Below are 16,938 nucleotides of genomic sequence, written 5' to 3'. Positions count from 1 at the left end.
ATGGCGCCTAAAGGCGAAAAGGAAGAAGGGAGCAGAGCACTCAGGGCGGCGACAAGGCCCTTGCTCTTTGAAGAGGCACCAGGAACCAGCCAGTTCAGCGTGGAGGCGGGACCAATACTCTTCCCCTCCCAGCCACACGCTCGGGAAAAGCCAAAAGGCCCTTCCTGCTTCCGTTCGGCGACATGACGCCCTCAGATACGTAAGGGCAGCCGCTTCAAGATGGCGAGCGGTCGTGGCTGCTGACCCGGAACTGTTACTTCGGGAAGGTGAAGAAAATGGGGCTGAAGTGCTATGCCCGTGTCTGGGTGAAGCGAGAGTTATGGGGTGGTGGACTATGGGGCCACAGGTAGGACGATATAACGTGTGTCCGTGTAAAGAACAGAGTTAACCGTGGGCGGGGAAAGTATTGCTAAGCGTTCGTACCGCCCTCTGCAACCACATTTCCGTCTACCGTGAATCTGGTGTTTAGTGTTAAGCGCGTGCCATGCGAGCCCAAGCATTTGATTAATTTACAAACCATAGTTAATGACGAGTAAGGTGGTTGTGTGGACGCAGCCATTAAAGGGCGTTGAGGGAGCGTAGGCGGATAGAGGGAGGTGTTGCAATACTTTTGCGAACTTCGGCCAAAGTATAGAAAAGATATGTACCCACAAAAAATAGGACGGCTGCTTTTTTGGAAATTGAAGTAGTGGGAAAAGTGGGATTAATTGTGATAAAGACTATACGGGGAGAAACACAGGGAAGTCCTTTTCTGCCCCCGGCTAAGAGCGCTGGGAATGGATGCTAAGAAGGCGGAAGGAATGGCCCGCCTTAGAAGTCCAAATCCAAAATCGTATTTGGGGTGGGGATATTTTAGTCCTTGAACCGGTGATAGTAATAGGCAGCCTAACAGAGCCTCTTCGCTTTTGTAATATTTTGTTCTCCATAAGGATATAGTGTCTTTGGTTTTTCTCCAGTTGTGGATGACTGCTAATATTTAAAACAAGCATAACTCAATCCGAAGTTACGCCGTTATTATGTTATGATTCATAAGAATATTTAAATTTAAATATGTGATGTTTGAAGAAGCTGCTGTGTGAAGCTTTGGTTTCTGCTGTGATATACTGTATGGAAGCCTCTGCTACACATACAAAGATTTAATATGTGTTGATATGTGTTTATTTTCATTTGATGTATCATTAATCCAAATATTGTATCAAAGAATATGAGCTCTGTACAACTATTAGTCGCACATGTACTGCACAATCTTGTAATGGTATAGTAAGATGCTGTGTGTTTCAACCAATAACTTCCTCAGACTGTTTCACATGTTTTTGTTGTTGTTGTTCAGTCGTTAAGTCGTGTCCGACTCTTCATGACCCCATGAACCATATCGCTCCAGGCCTTCCTGTCCTTCACTGCTTCCCTGAGTTTGCTCAGTTTCAAGCTCATTGCTTCAGTGATGCTATCTAACCATGGTTTGGGGGCATGTTAATTAAAAAAAAAAAAAGCATTATCTTGTAAGAACTCCTGGAAGCAAAGCTGCAAAATTTCAGAATAAAAGTCTGAACTGGAAGCAGGCAGCTGTGAAATTGCATGGATGCCCTTTTTAAGGATGACAGAAAATTGGAGATCACTGATATGCTTATCCTCTGTCATTTTCAGTGTCTGCTTGGATGTTTCCAGTAAGAAACATTTTCTTTTGTTGCTAGCTGCATTTTTACAGAAGAATCTCTCCACTGAAACAATAGAGGGATCTGCACTAGCTTATCCTAGAAAAGTTGAAGGATCCAATCCATAGACCCTACTGAGGATGGATTTGTTTATACCCTATCTTTCATCCCAGATGTTCAGGATCTGTCCTATATGAAAACTTTTATGTTAGCAATTACTGTCAGTACATTTTCAGTTATGAGCTTTCAGTAGGATAACTCCATAAAGAGAATATCTGCATCATTATCTGTCCAATATCTCTCCCTGGACAATTTTCATCCAGTTTCCAACCTTCGCTTTTTTAGGGAAAGTTGTTGAGAAGGTGGTTAGTTTACACCTTCAGAGAGCCCTGAAAGAAGCAACTTTCTGGACCTTTTCAGTCAAGATTCAGGCCTGGCTGTAGTACTGAGATGGCATTGATCACACTTGTCAATGACTTCTGGTGGGCTCAGGATGGCGGTTGTGCATCCATCCTGGCTGTGCTTGATCTCTCAGTGACTTTTGATATCAATCATGGTCTCCTTGGTTTAAGGATTAGGCATGGGGGGCATGGTGGTTTCCCTTTTTGTGGGGCTGGTTCCAGCCAGTGTTGGTACTTTGGGGTGGAGAGGTCAAGCCTGAGCCAATGGTTTGTGGGGTGCTTCAGGACTCTACTCTCTCCCAGCTATTTTTCTCCTCTTACAGACTTCTAAGTCCAGGTGAGCAGTGTAAAAATATATGTGGGAGAAAAGACTCATGAGGCATACGAAAAAGAGAAACTCTAACCAATCAGGTTTTTTCCCCTTTCTTTCCAAAAATGTCTGGATTTTTCTCATGAATAGCAGTCTTAAGCTGCATAAAACAGGACTTCAAACACCCCCAAAGGTGATTGTTCCACTGTTTGTTGTTGATTGGAATAATAGATGATGATTGTGATGGATATTTAGCATCTAAAATAATGTAGAGAGATGTACAGAAATCAAAAAGCATAACAGGTTCAAATCTATTACAATATAAAAGGGACTAGGGATAAAGAGGAACACACACAAACCAGTTATTCCAGTTGCAAAAAATTACATTCTGATCTAGTGAATGAACTCCAGATAGCAGTTTATGGGAAGGAATTGTCAGTTATCCCACTTGAGTGACCCTTGTGATCTCAGTTTCTCTTGTGTAGAAACTGCTGCACTTAATCTTTCATTAACATGGAAAGTAATAATGCATTTACTCATATTTATTATGAAAGTTTTATTGAATATTGTTTTATTGAATCATTTAATTAAATATTTGGCTACCTATATGAACATGTATTCATAGATAATATTGTCAAATGGGTATTTAAACAGTAAGTTTTGCAAATTGCTCATCCAGAGGAAATTGTTTTTGTTCTAAGTGAGTACAGTAGTGAAAAATTGTTCTAGTATCTGGAGATTTCTTCCAAGGAGTAATGCTAGGGATGCCTAGGTAGTAGGACTTGAATTATCATAAAAGTTACATTTTTTCACCAATGAATCATCCTTGTGTTTCCTTACATCAAAATATTCTAAATGTTGAATAGCAGATGGGTGGAACAGTCTCCGTGTGACTTTTTTATAAGCTTCATTTTTAATTCTTTCTGCATGAAATTTCACTGAGAACCATTCTGTGTATATCAATTTTTATTACTGGACCACTGGGGTAGAAAAGAATATAAGTAAAAATAATGTATAATTATTTAGGTAATAAGGAAAATAAGATAGTGTTATAGAGTACTATAGTGCAAAATTCAGCTAGGGGATTTTTAAAATATTCTGATAACTTACTTGTACAATCAGTGCCTGTACATCTAGAATGTGCATTCTGATTTTGGATCATGGTAAAATTATAGTAGAAATGAAAGTTTGATTTTATATCTGATTGTCAGAAACTAGTATTTCCTTGCAAGTTGGAAACATTTCAAATATGTCTGTTTTGTGATTAAAATGTATTCTTTCAACAGATCTATTCTGTTTACACAACCAAAAAATGGATTCAGAAGACCAGCACAGAAGACTGATTACCGCTCTGGAACTGGCACTAAGCTACACAAAAGTGGTTTGACTCCTCCAGTTCAAGACCTGGATTTTCATGAATCTTCCCGTTCAGTGAAGAAGCTATTGAAACCTTTCTTCTTTACAGTTGGGGTAATAATTTGTTCATAATTCCATGTAACTGGCAGCAGTTCTGGTGAATGAACATTTGTGAATCATTTAGAAATATCTGTGATCCTGTAATGCTGTGAGCTACAATGTCACCTGAGCTTCATCAAGTTCTACTAATAAGTAAAAAGCTTATGGTTAAACAAACAAAACTTGTGTACTGAGTCATGTATTTTTTCAGTGCCTTGAACCACTTATCACTGTCTTTGTTGGAAGAAGTATGTGAAGCTTTAGATTTAGTAACTGGTGGTATCTCCTTTAGCAGCAGTGACTTCAACCAAACCTTTCCTGAACTATATTGATAAATTGTGCACAAATTCATTGATATTTTTGAGGTTTTGTAGATGAACTACTCAGTTCAGATCATGTAACAACCCTTCAATTGGGTTAAAGTCAGGGCTTTGACTCAGCCATTCTGAAATATGAAATTTCTTTTCCTTCCATTCTTTGTAGATTTACATTTGTGTTTAGGATTGTTGTCATATGGCGTGACACATCTTCATTGGCAGCCATTGTGTCTGAGTTTTTTATACCTAATTCATTGGAACATCTCCCTCAACATACCCCTTAAGAGAAATGATTATTTTAGGGATTCACATATTTTTCCCTATGTAACCAATGAGTATTGACTCAGTGTATTCAATAAAGATATGAAACATACACTATTGGGGAGTTATTTTTTAACCAGGATTTCTTTATTTATTAATGAAACTTACATGAAGCTCTGAACGCATTGTAGGTCACATTACTGCAGGATTACAGATAGTACAAAAGGGTTCACAAATTTTCTGTCACTATAGAATATAGTTTTGTATTAATAAAACTCTAGCAAATGATATGTTGCAGAATTTCTACATAAGATAATTCTTGTTTAGAGAGGATTTTGGCAGACAGTCTACTGCAGCAGTATGACCAATGTAGGTGCGTTTTTTCAGAATGTTTAAATGTGAAAGTCACAAGATCCTTGTATGCTATACAGGTTATACTTTCAGTCTAAAGACCCCACAGGCAATTCTTTGAATTCAGAGTTAATGTATATCTCTTAATCCCTGATTGTAGATGTTACCATGCAATCAGATATGAAGTCTTTTGTGGCTTAATTGGAATATTCTTGGTCTATTCTCTCCATCTTAATAAATCACATTTTGCCTGAAATTTTGATTAAACATATTCCTAACATTCTCTAGTTTTCAGGCTGTGCTTTTGGAACAGCTGCTATTTGGCAGTATGAACATCTCAGAGCCAAGTTCCAAAACTATTTTGAAAATGCTCAAGCAGACTGGCTGGATAGAATACAACCACAGAAAGGACTCCGCTTCAGAAAGCAGGTACAAACAACTTGCTCTGTATTTTAATTGTTTTCTTCCAGTTCATTAAGATACAGATGTTCTGTGTTACACAGTTCAACACATTTCATCAAGGTAAATAATTCCCTAGCCAATATAGCTATGGATTGTCACAGCTGAAGTCTAATATATCAGAAGGGAGTCAGATTTGGAAAAGCTATAATAGAATACTGCTGTTAATGTTATTAGGAATGCAATCACGGTTGCAGGTGTTTTTTTTTAATTTTTCCTCTTGTGCAATAATATCCAGGAAATGTTAATTTGCTTAACATATTTCAAGGGTGAATATGAGGGAAAATATAAGTAAGTATAAAGTATTCAATATTAAGAGGAAGAAAATTATTAAATTGTGGGACTTAATATTCATTAACATGCTTGCATTGAGTGATGGAAAAATTAATATTTTAAAGAGATAGAACTGGTCCACTCATCAGAATATCAGATATGACTGCAATATTATATATTTGTAAAATAATATGGTTTTATTTTATACTAGTTCTAGGTTCTCCATTAAATTTTTGTAGCTACAAATCACAAAAATAAATATGAGGTGGATTGAGAGAAAAGCCTGCAGGAAGGAAGCAGGTGAAAGGTGACTTTTGTTATGCCTGACAACCTAGAGATTTCCTCTACTGTTTTTTCGTACCCCATTTGTCTATCCTCTTTTTGCATATTTTTTGTTGATCCATTTCTTGTTTGATAGCTCACCTATATTCACAAAGAAATGCTTACATTGCAAGCCATGATTCATTGTGAATACACACACACACACATGTGCAAGTGCATACACATACAATTCATTTTAAAGTTGTTATAGGAATTATTACATAAGCAAATTATATACAGTACTGTGCAAAAGTTTTAGGCAGGTGTGAAAAAATGCTGTAAAGTATGAATGCTTTCAAAAATATATATTGTAATTGTTTGTTTATCAATTTACAAAATGCAAAGTGAGCAAACAGAAGAAAAACCCAAATCAAATCAATACTTGGTATGACCACCCTTTGCCTTCAAAACAGCATCAATTCTTCTAGGTACACTTGTACAGAGTTTTTGAAGGAACTCGGCAGGTAGGTGGTTCCAAACATCTCGGAGAACTAACCACAGATCTCCTGTGGATGTAGGCTGCCTCAGATCCTTGTGTCTCTTCATGTAATCCCAGACAGACTCGATGATGTTGAGATCAGGGCTCTGGGGGGCCAAACCATCGCTTCCAGGACTCCTCCTTGTTCTTTATGCTGAAGAGAGTTCTTAATGACATTGGCTATATGTTTGGGGTCGTTGTCCTGCTGCAGAATAAATTTGGGGCCAGTCACACACCTCCCTGATGGTATGGCATGATGGATAAGTATCTGCCTGTATTTCTCAACATTGAGGACACCACTGATCCTGAGCAAATCTCCAACTCCATTTGCAGAAGTGCAGCCCCAAATGTGCAAGGAACCTCCACCATGCTTCACTGTTGCCTGCAGACACTCATTATTGTACCAGTCTCCAGCCCTTCGGCAAACAAACTGCCTCCTGCTACAGCCAAATATTTCAAATTTTGACTCATCAGTCCAGAGCACCTGCTGCCATTTTTCTGCACCCCAATTCCTATGTTTTCATGCATAGTTGAGTCGCTTAGCCTTGTTTCCACCTAGGAGGTATGGATTTTTGGCCACAATTCTTCCATGAAGACCACTTCTGGCCAGCCTTCTCCAGACAGTAGATGGGTGTACCCGAGTCCCACTGATTTCCACCAATTCTGTGCTGATAGCACTGCTATCTTCTGATGTCGAAGGGAAGTAAGCATGATGTGTCTTTCATCTGCTGCATTAAGTTTCCTTGGCCGACCACTGCGTACAGTCCTCAGTGTTGCCCGTTTCTTTGTGCTTCTTCAAAAGAGCTTGAACAGCACATCTTGAAACCCCAGTCTGCTTTGCAATTTTTGCCTGGGAGAGACCTTGTTGATGCAGTATAACTACCTTGTGTCTTGTTGCTGTGCTCAGTCTTGCCACAGTGTATGACCTGTGACATGAAACTGTCTTCCACAACCTCACCTTAGTAGCAGAGTTTTGCTGTTCTCACCCAGTTTTAAGCCTCCTACACAACTGTTTGTTTCAGTTAATGACTGTTTCAACCTACATATGAAATTGATGATCATTAGCACCTGCCTGGTATAATTGGTTAATCATACACCTGACTCTAATCCTACAAGATCCCTGACTTTGTGCAAGTGTACAAAGTGTGCAAGTGTAAGAACTGATGCTGGTTTGAAGCCAAAGGGTAGTCACACCAAATATTGATTTGATTTAGATTTCTCTTCTGTTCACTCACTTTGCATTTTGTAAATTGATAAACATAAACAATTACAATATATATTTTTGAAAGCATTCTTACTTTACAGCATTTTTTCACACCTGCCTAAAACTTTTGCATAGTACTGTAGGCCATTATATTGGTACTTCATCATATTTTAGTCCTTCTGGCACTCCCAGTACCTCTCCTTTAGTCAGGGGACTTTGCTAGTTGATGTGTGTAGTGTGATGTGGAGCTGAGGAAGAAAGTTCAGCTCACAAAATTCATTGGTGAGATGTTCCTTGAGCAAAAGTATTTCCAAAAGATTCTTCATGGAGATGAATGTTCCATCCTTTAATAAGATAAGATTATCAAAATTGGGTGCTGAATGGTGGGGCCCATTTCCCTTCATGTGGGCCAATCAATATCCAAGAAGTAATATATATCCTACAACAGACCTTTAGAAGTATATAGCTAAGGTTTGTTCTTTTTCTTTTTAAATTTTGGTAAGAGAATTGTGTGTTGGTAAGTAAGGAAGCAAATTCTGAATGTTGATTCTTGATTCTCTTCTATCCCATTACAGTAATATAGTCAATGAACTAATAATTGTATCAGAACATGAGAGGTTGGATTTTACTTAGGGTGATTATTTCAAGCAAATGTTATTTCTTTTAAAAATGGCCATATGATTAATGAGGAAGAATTGGTGTAGATTTGTTTATTTTATACACCTATGAAAAAGGTGCATTGTGATAATTTTTGGAAAATGTTTGATTAGTTTATTTTGTTCAAAAGCTTAATTTCTTAAATGTTTCTTTATATTGAAAAACTTACATAATGGAGATTAATTAATTAAATTTAAACTGTCTTGAAATACTGTATATACTACAGTCTAATACTCCCCATAATATCAGCTTCCTTATAATCATTGTCTGCTGTAATCCAGTTGATCAGGAGGTTATCAGATTGGGGAACGCTGTTATACTGAAGTACCAGAATGATAACTTTGCTTATTCTCTTTCAGATTAACCTGTGGTGGAACAGTCTTAGCAACGGGCAACGGGCTGTGTCAGGTTTGTGTTAGCTTACAAGTATTAGACATTCTCAGGAAGAGAAATGAGGCAAACAGGTACAGTATGTTACTGGATGGCTTTCATACCATGCTTACAAATTAATAGACCTAAGGTAGTCATGTCCAGCATATATTTTGATCTTCCATGTAATTTACTCTGTTCTTATGGTACAGTAGCTAACTATTAGATTGGCAGTTGTTAAGGGACATAACATTTTGTTAAACTCAGATTATTCCATCTATAGAATTGATAACACTGGCCTATTCCTCTTTCTTACTGTAGAAACTTTATGATTTGGGCTATTTCACACAAAGTGTCATTTTTTTTCATGGTAGCTATTTGACTTCCATAGAAAGTTGTGTGTATTAGTATGTTGCAAGGAATTCGTTTGATTTATTAACTGTGTGACAAAATAATATATATCATATTTATCCATAGGAAGACATGTCTTTCCCCCATATAGTTACCTGTGACTTGGGTCATTCTCTTCCCTTACATGAACAGAAAAAACAGTTCAAAAAGGTGAGAGATCAAATGGCTGCAGAAATCTGGATACTTTTGAAGATTAGCCAAAACATTAGTCATTACTTCACATGGGTTGCTTGCTGAATAAATGTAACCCTCTTTGTAATGCCTAGTCAATGCTTCTCCCTCCCTCCAGTTTTGTTTTCTTCTCACTGCAGTTACCATTCATCTTGTCCTATTGCTATCTTTTCATTCTGTTTCTCCTGGAGAGAAGGAAGGTGTGTGTAAAGATGTTTTTTATGTATAAGAGAATGGTGAAAATCTATTTTGTAAATCTATTTTCTATTTTTCAGTCAGTTATGTTTTAATTACTAGCTATTAATTCAGTACACTTTTTATTTTTCTGCCTCTGCCCCTTTTTCAAATGTGATTTCTGCATAAACATATATGTATATATCTGTATACAAGAGTATCCCACATACAGATTTATTGGGCAGGTGAGGAGAAATCTACAAGATTGGTTTTAAGTAGATTTGGCAATCCTAAAATGACAAATTGGAGAAGCTGGGTGTTGCACAGGATTTTTATTTTTGTTTATATTTCATTTCTGTCTATTCTTTGGGGAAGGGTCATCTTCCTTTTGGATAAATATGGTATGATTGAAATAGGCAACTGATCTGCATTTTAGGAAGGGGAACAGAATTCATGTGCTAAGGCAAGATAAGAGTTTCACTGCAGTCTTTCCATTACCCCACTGTTCATCAATCAGAAATAAAAGGAATGTATGGGAATTCCTTAATATTTTCTGAATGATCTTTGAACGATCTCTTTACTCAAGTAGTTCTGTAAAATAAATAACGTGTATATGAATAAAGATGAAAAATACTTGTCTGTTGAGAGTTAGAAGGAATATGACAGTCTGATTTAGGGTGATTTCATTTTTTAAAAGACTCTTCAAATTACATAGTTACTGCATAATATAAAATAACTATGTTCTGATTGTTTTTATTTGCAATAACTTATTTGTGGCCTTGTAAACACTGTAAATTGGAGCATTTTCCTTCTTTATCCCTACATTTTTCTTTTATTAAATTCACAGGAATTATTGCTGCAAATGTATTTGTATTCTTCTTATGGCGAGTACCTACTTTGAGTCGGATAATGGTCACATATTTCACATCTAATCCAGCTTCTCGTGAGTGTATTACGATGCATGTGAAATTGTATAGATTCTCGCTGCCTTGGATTTTTAATGTGGGATCGTATTTGGCTTTATGAATCACAGAAATAATCTGGTTCCATTTTGTGTCAACAGCTTACAGTATGAGATCATTTAACTGCACGATATTATCATAAGTATCTTATATAATGGAGTTTTTTTTCTTGCCTTATGTTACCATTCTAATGTAGACAATATAAGATAGTGAAGATTTCCTGAAATAATTTACCTTTAAATTATTTACAGGTAATTACTTAAGTTAAATTTCAGGTTAGTAAGATAAATTGCATGAGTTGGTGTACTCTTCCAAAATGTAATCTTTTAAAAAATGTGTATAGCTTAATATTGAAAACTGATTCATAGCAAGTCTGTTTTCTTTTTCCCAGTTTCTTAACAGTTCAGCTTATAAATATAGAGAAATAAAATGCTTAAATTATCAAAACACTGATTTCCCCCCCCCTTTTTTTTAATGTAGGAGTCTTATGTTTTCCCATGTTGCTATCTACATTTAGTCATTTCTCATTTCTGCATATGGTGGCCAACATGTACGTTTTATGGAGCTTCTCAACCAGTATAGTTTCTTTTCTGGGGCGTGAGCAATTCATGGCAGTATACCTTTCTGCAGGTAATAAACCTCAAATCCCACTCTGCTTTAGATGTGTCTTTTTAAATTGTTCATATATTTTTGAACATGAGTTTTGGCACTGAAGTAATATTTAAAGTAATAAATGTCATTGTTTGGACCAGCAGCATTTTCAGCTTCTGAGACACCTGAGATACTAGAACAACTTGTTAAATCCTTCAAAACTAAAAAAACTACTATTGGTTTTTATAGGTATTTGGTATCAATAAATCAATTTGATATGCAGATATTAAGAAATGAGTGGAATAAAGAATTAGAGGTTCCCATACTGTCTAGAAAGTGGGAGAGCATCTTAACTTCTATAGCAAGAGTATCAATGGACTTCAAACTACAACTTATATAACAAAAAATAATATTTAGAATTTATTAGACTCCGCTTCGTTTATATAAAAAAGGACTGAGACAGCATTCTGTTGGAGATGTAATAAGGATAATGCTTCTGTAAAGCACATGTTTCTACAATGTCCTATACTTACTAAGTTTTGGGAGAAAGTTTTGGACTATATAAATTTGACTGTGTGACAAAAGCTAAAATTTTCAGAGGATCATATTTTCTTGAATTACATATCTATTACATGAAATTTGACAACTGGACAATGTAAATGGATTCTCAGTGCCCTTACTATGGTCAAAAAAGTAATATTGCAGCATTGAAAGATAAATGTGTGGCCCCATTTAGTCAATGGATTGAAAACCTGATTACACTTGCCACCTATGAACAGATTGCCTATAGACATAGTTCGTATGGACAAGAATAATGAAATATGGAACTTGTTTAGCCAAGTTTAACAGTAGGTTAAAAAAGAATGATAGTTATATAAGTGTATTAGAAATAAATGTATATGCACTTGAATAATACTTACATTAGATAAGTATACAGGTAGTCCCCAGTTTAAGAACAAGTTCCATTCCTAAGGTCTGTCTTTAAGTCAAATTTGTACATAAGCTGGAACAGTATTATTGTATAATACTGTATAAGTAGTATTGTGTAATAAACTCGAACCATTGGGTATTTAAATCATTGTGTATTTAACTCAATTTTTGCTACAATAGGCTCCGTTCTTAACTATGGGTCATCTGTAAACTGGGTGTTCTTAACCCAGAGACTACCTGTATATCAAATTGTAACTGTTAACTGTTATAATGATGTATTATACTTTGTTTCTTTTTTTCCCCACTTTTTTTAAAGCACTTTTGATGTGTTGTTGTTTTTTGAGAATATTTGCATCATAATTTTTTTTATGTTTTGTTCTTTTTCTGTTACTATTCAATTTAAAATAAAAAAGTAACAAATTTAAGTTTCAGACATTGTGTTGAGCCATGATTTACCCATCATTTTTTGAAGAAGCAACAATTGGCTTTGCTTACATAATACGCTAAGCCAAAAACAGTAGCCTGCAAATTGCAGTGACTGACTTCAGAGAATAAACTAAGTCAAAAACAAGCAATCCCACTTAATTTATCACAATGTGTGAACCTAGTAATTATTTACTTACCCATAGAAAAGCCTTATATAAGAAACTCACATGTTTTGTTAAACAACTGAGATAGCTAGGATAGTAAAGCAAAAATATTTTTATATCTATGCTCTTCAGTGAATTTATGTTTCTAAGCAATTAAAAAAAAAATCTTTCTAGGGGTTGTTTCTACATTCGTCAGTTATGTCTGTAAAATGGCCACTGGGAAGTTTGGACCATCACTTGGAGCTGTAAGTGCTACTAAATATCTATAAAGCAAATTATTTTTAGATACTATTTTGGAACCCACTGTATTTTGCTTTAACAGAAGTTAAGATGTCTTTTAAAAAAACTACAGTAAAGACTAGCATAACATTCTAATGTTGAGATTTTTCTATAAACTGCATTCTAACAAAAATTAGGATTATTTTCAGGTTAAATATTTTGTCTGTCTCTAAGTTTCTTAGATCAGCTACTTAATAAAAAGAATGTTGCAGCCACTTCAATTTTTGTGATAGTTTAATGTTGTAGAAATGAGAAGAGTGGCTACATGGACCCTGCTACTTTATAATTTACTTTCAGTTGCAATGTCTTTTTTAAAAGTTGATCACTCTGAATTTATTTGTAATTGTAACTAATTTTGCTTAAGATTACAGTTATCTGCCTGGTCCTTTCTATTATTTATCTGATTGGGGGGGCAGGAGGTGGGGGGAAATATCTTCAAATCAGTCTTGACTCCTGGCTGCTGCGTGGATGAGCTGTGTAGTTTTCTTGGAAAGACTTTGGAAGTCGTTTGTCATTCTCTTCTTCCTAGGGCTGAGAGAGAGTGACTGGTCCAAGGTCACCCTGCTGGCTTCGTGCCTAAGGCAGAACTAGAACTCACAGTCTTCCAGTTTCTAGTCCTGTGCCTTTAACCACAACACCAAACTCGCTCTCTGTTTGAATTTAGTCCTTCTGAATTAGCTGGACTGGTTCCAATAAAACAGCTTTCTAAGGATATCTAGGGAAAAAGCCTGATCCATAGGCAGAAAAAATGATATCCATAAGGAATATGCCACAGTCAAAATTATTTTAAAATAGCTGTTAGTATGCTCTACTATATAGCTCTACTATATAGCTAAAATCCTTTAGCTTCTTTTCTCTGCCTTATTGGCAAAGGATTTTTGTGAAATTGCATTTTGGTACAAAAAATAGCTCCAGCTTTTAAAACTAAGTATGTTAATTTATCTCCTGTTTTCATGTGATTTTAGTCAGGTGCTATAATGGCTGTCCTTGGAGCAGTATGTACAAAGATTCCAGAAGCCAAGCTAGCTATAATATTTCTTCCAATGTTCACATTTACTGCTGGAAATGTAAGTGGCTTTGAATAATTGATGGGAAACCCTCTTTTATCTGTTGTTATCTGCACCTTATAACACTTTTCTGTGCTTTATTGTATTTCAAAATTGGATATAATTTTAAAGTTCTATTTAAGCCCAGACAACAGACAGTACAGAGCAGTGTGGCATTTGTTTACACTGTAAATTGAATTTCTTAAGGCCAAACTTATCTTTTGAATTATTTGTGTATTAAATATGCTAAATTCCAAAGGTGTATTATGAAAAGTGTTAAAATATATAATTAAAAGCTTGGTTTGAGATCTAGAAACCTACTTTATGTAATATAGAGATGTTCCACTAGTCTACAAGAGAAGCATGTCTTTCTCGTTTGCTCTTTGTCCCACTTCTCTTTCTGCTATAGCCTTTTGGAATTACCGGTACTAATTGGCCTGGAGTAGGCCAGGAACCCAGGTAAACTAGTCTTCTGGAAGAGCTGCTGAAATGACCTGACTTCCCATTTCTCTCTTTCTGCTATACATAATGAAATTTCTAGTTTGCATATTAGCAACAGAGCCTGAGCCCATAGAAGAGATGTGTCTTCAAATCAGAATTTAGCATAACCCTCACGCTTGATCGTTATACTGTTGACTGCATAGCAAATGTTAATTTATGAATATGGGATAAATGTTTCTGATCTGTTTATAACTGCAGTAGCTTTGCTGTTTATTGCACCTTACCAATAAGTCATTTACTTATTTCTAGGCTTTAAAAGCTATTATTGCATTGGACAGTGTAGGACTTATTTTGGGTTGGAGGTTTTTTGACCATGCATCACACCTTGGAGGAGTTCTGTTTGGCATGTAAGTAGTGATATTATGTTATCATGATAAATGTGATATGTCATTGCATTTTTCTTGTTTTTAAAAAGATCCTGTACAATGACCATTTCTTGGGTCTGACTTTCCTGTTAAGAATTATTTTCAGTCATGTAATTTGATTACCTTTGTCATATAAACAATTCTTGTCTCTCTAATGTATCTTGTGAAAAAAAGTTTCTTTTGTTTGTTTCTTTCAAGGTGGTATGTAATGTATGGGAATAAACTAATATGGAATAATAGAGAACCAGTGGTGAAAGCATGGCATACAGTGAAGACATGGAGGCCAAATAAATGAAGTGGATTCTTGGCTACTGCATTTCAGAATATATTTGTATTGAAATGAGCATAAGTGTTGGAGACAGGCTAGTGTATTGATTAAATCATAACTACATACAAATTACTAAGATTTTAAGTTCTAACCCCACACTGAAAATAAATATGCTTGGTAAATAAAATATAATTGAAACAAAGATGTGTACCTTGTTGTTGAACTGAGTAAGTCTGTATCCTTTCTTTGGGTATTTTAGAGCTGAATTAAAATTGGATCAGTTGTCTGATGAATTAATTCATTTTTAAATGAAGGTAAGACAAGAGTTCTTAAAGCTTAACAATCCCAATGCCACTTTTAGAGATCATTTTTCATTCTTTAGCAATCTGTATTTGATATGAATACGCACATAAAGAAGGGATTCTCAAACATTATGATTCTGTGACCCCTTTGTAGCTGCTGCTCAATGAGTAGGTGGCAGCTGTGGCCAGGAGGGCCTTTGCACAGGTTCACCCTGTGTGCCAGTTGTACTCTTTTCTCAACTGGGAGGACCTTCAGATAGTCATTCATGCCCTGGTCACCTCATGACTGGACTATTGCAATGTGCTCTACGTGGGTCTGCCCTTGAGACCATCTAGAAACTATAGCTGTTTCAAAACGCAGTGGTGCAAGCAGTAATGGGCACTTCTCATTATGCCCTTGTGTCACAGCCAAGCGAGCTCCACTGCTTGCCAGTTGGCTTCTGAGTGCAATTCAAGGTGCTGGTCGTCACTTATAAAGCCCTTTGTGGTATAGTGCCTGGTTATCTGCGAACCACTTATTTCCATTTCTGGCTGCCTGGCATGTTCAGGCAGAGTAGATGCACTCCAGGTCCTCTCAAACAGTGTCACATTGTGGAACCACGGAACCATGCCTTCTCTGTCACTGCCTTTGCCCTCTGGAATAGCACCCTCCCCAAGATATGTATGGCACCCACTTTCCTGGAAACAGAGTATGTCTGTCAAGATGGTTTTGTGAGAAAATGCTCACCTAAAAGGAAAACCAAAGCATTTGAAGATAGAAGCAACAAAATATGCTTTATTGGAATACACTTACAGTGATCACGGGCTCCCCGCCAGCAGACAACAGGAGAGAGTTCTGAGCAAAACAACCCCAAACGCTGTGGGTTATACATGTTTGGTTGATTACATGTGAAACAGAAAGATAAAAGGACTAATACAATTACATGGCTACCCTTCCCCTAGAATGCTTTGATAAGCTATTGAATTGACCTTATTATATTTCATGCTTGCAGTATCCTTCCTGATATTGACATGTGCCATAAACAGCAATGTTTACATTGCAATCTCTTGTTACAGCATTTCATTCCTCCTCCCTAGAACAACTGTCTGATTTATATTAACTGACTCTGGTCCAGGGTCACAGTATTAGGTACTAGGTTATACAAATACATTGCTGCCTCTAAGCTACCTAAAGATTTATACCTATTAATAGGTGTATACAGTATATTCTAACATGATTTGATGTGTGGCAGACATCAAATTATACCACCATATTCTCCTATTTCCCCCCTCTTGAGGTGGGCCACAAGGGGGCAGGGGTTTGGTATGACGATATACGGGCTACCCAGGGGATGACTACAGGGGAATGTATACACCCTTTATGACCATAGTTGTTACAAATAACACTAATTACCACAGCAGGAGAGTCTACAAGCAATGTAGATATAGAGAACCAGTACTAATAAGGCAACTAATAGACCCAAAACTAAAATATTTTAACCCATTTCCATATACTGTAGTGGCAAAGTTGGGAATGTACAATAATGTATGCTCCAAACTACCTTCTGTAACTTGAGTATCCTGCATTGGATCTAAAAACAGCCTGCTTATGAATTATTGCTATATCAGTTTCTATGTGTTTGTGTTGATTAATCCAAACACAGCAGGAGGAATTCACTAGTTTACATACTGAAGCAAGTTACTCCAAAGCCATTCTGTTATCCATACTAAACTGGCCAATTTCTTCCACTTGTTTTTTGTATAGTATTCAAAGCATTGATTAATGCATGAAAGGCCAACTCTACTTCAATGGATGCATTCATGATATCTTTTTGTAATTCATTGGCTCCCAAATTTGGTA

The 16,938-nt window shown here is 36.3% G+C and overlaps 1 protein-coding gene across 1 annotated transcript; it reads left to right on the top strand.

Moving 5' to 3' along the window:
- Positions 1-188: 188 nt before the first annotated feature.
- PARL (presenilin associated rhomboid like) lies at positions 189-14,998 on the top strand. Its single transcript, XM_007424738.4, has 10 exons — positions 189-346; positions 3,650-3,833; positions 5,036-5,176; positions 8,499-8,547; positions 10,112-10,207; positions 10,707-10,856; positions 12,512-12,582; positions 13,582-13,683; positions 14,413-14,510; positions 14,727-14,998. The coding sequence occupies exons 1-10, from the start codon at positions 276-278 to the stop codon at positions 14,821-14,823; spliced, it is 1,059 nt and encodes a 352-aa protein (XP_007424800.1). The 5' UTR covers positions 189-275; the 3' UTR covers positions 14,824-14,998.
- The last annotated feature ends 1,940 nt before the right edge of the window (positions 14,999-16,938 follow it).

This window comes from Python bivittatus, unplaced genomic scaffold, assembly GCF_059951505.1.
Source record: "Python bivittatus isolate LINGU-HERP-01145 unplaced genomic scaffold, Pbiv_v1 ctg000980_np1212, whole genome shotgun sequence".
Lineage (NCBI taxonomy): Eukaryota > Metazoa > Chordata > Lepidosauria > Squamata > Pythonidae > Python > Python bivittatus.
The sequence above is the reverse complement of the archived record's forward strand: the minus strand, read 5'-3'. Positions and strand labels throughout refer to the sequence as shown.

Excerpts from the sequence above, each read along its gene's own strand:
- PARL (XM_007424738.4), top strand. The coding sequence starts at position 276 with ATGGGGCTGAAGTGCTATGCCCGTGTCTGGGTGAAGCGAGAGTTATGG. Across the intron at positions 10,208-10,706 it reads CACATCTAATCCAGCTTCTC|GAGTCTTATGTTTTCCCATG; the intron begins GTGAGTGTATTA and ends TTTTTAATGTAG. Across the intron at positions 10,857-12,511 it reads GGCAGTATACCTTTCTGCAG|GGGTTGTTTCTACATTCGTC; the intron begins GTAATAAACCTC and ends AAATCTTTCTAG.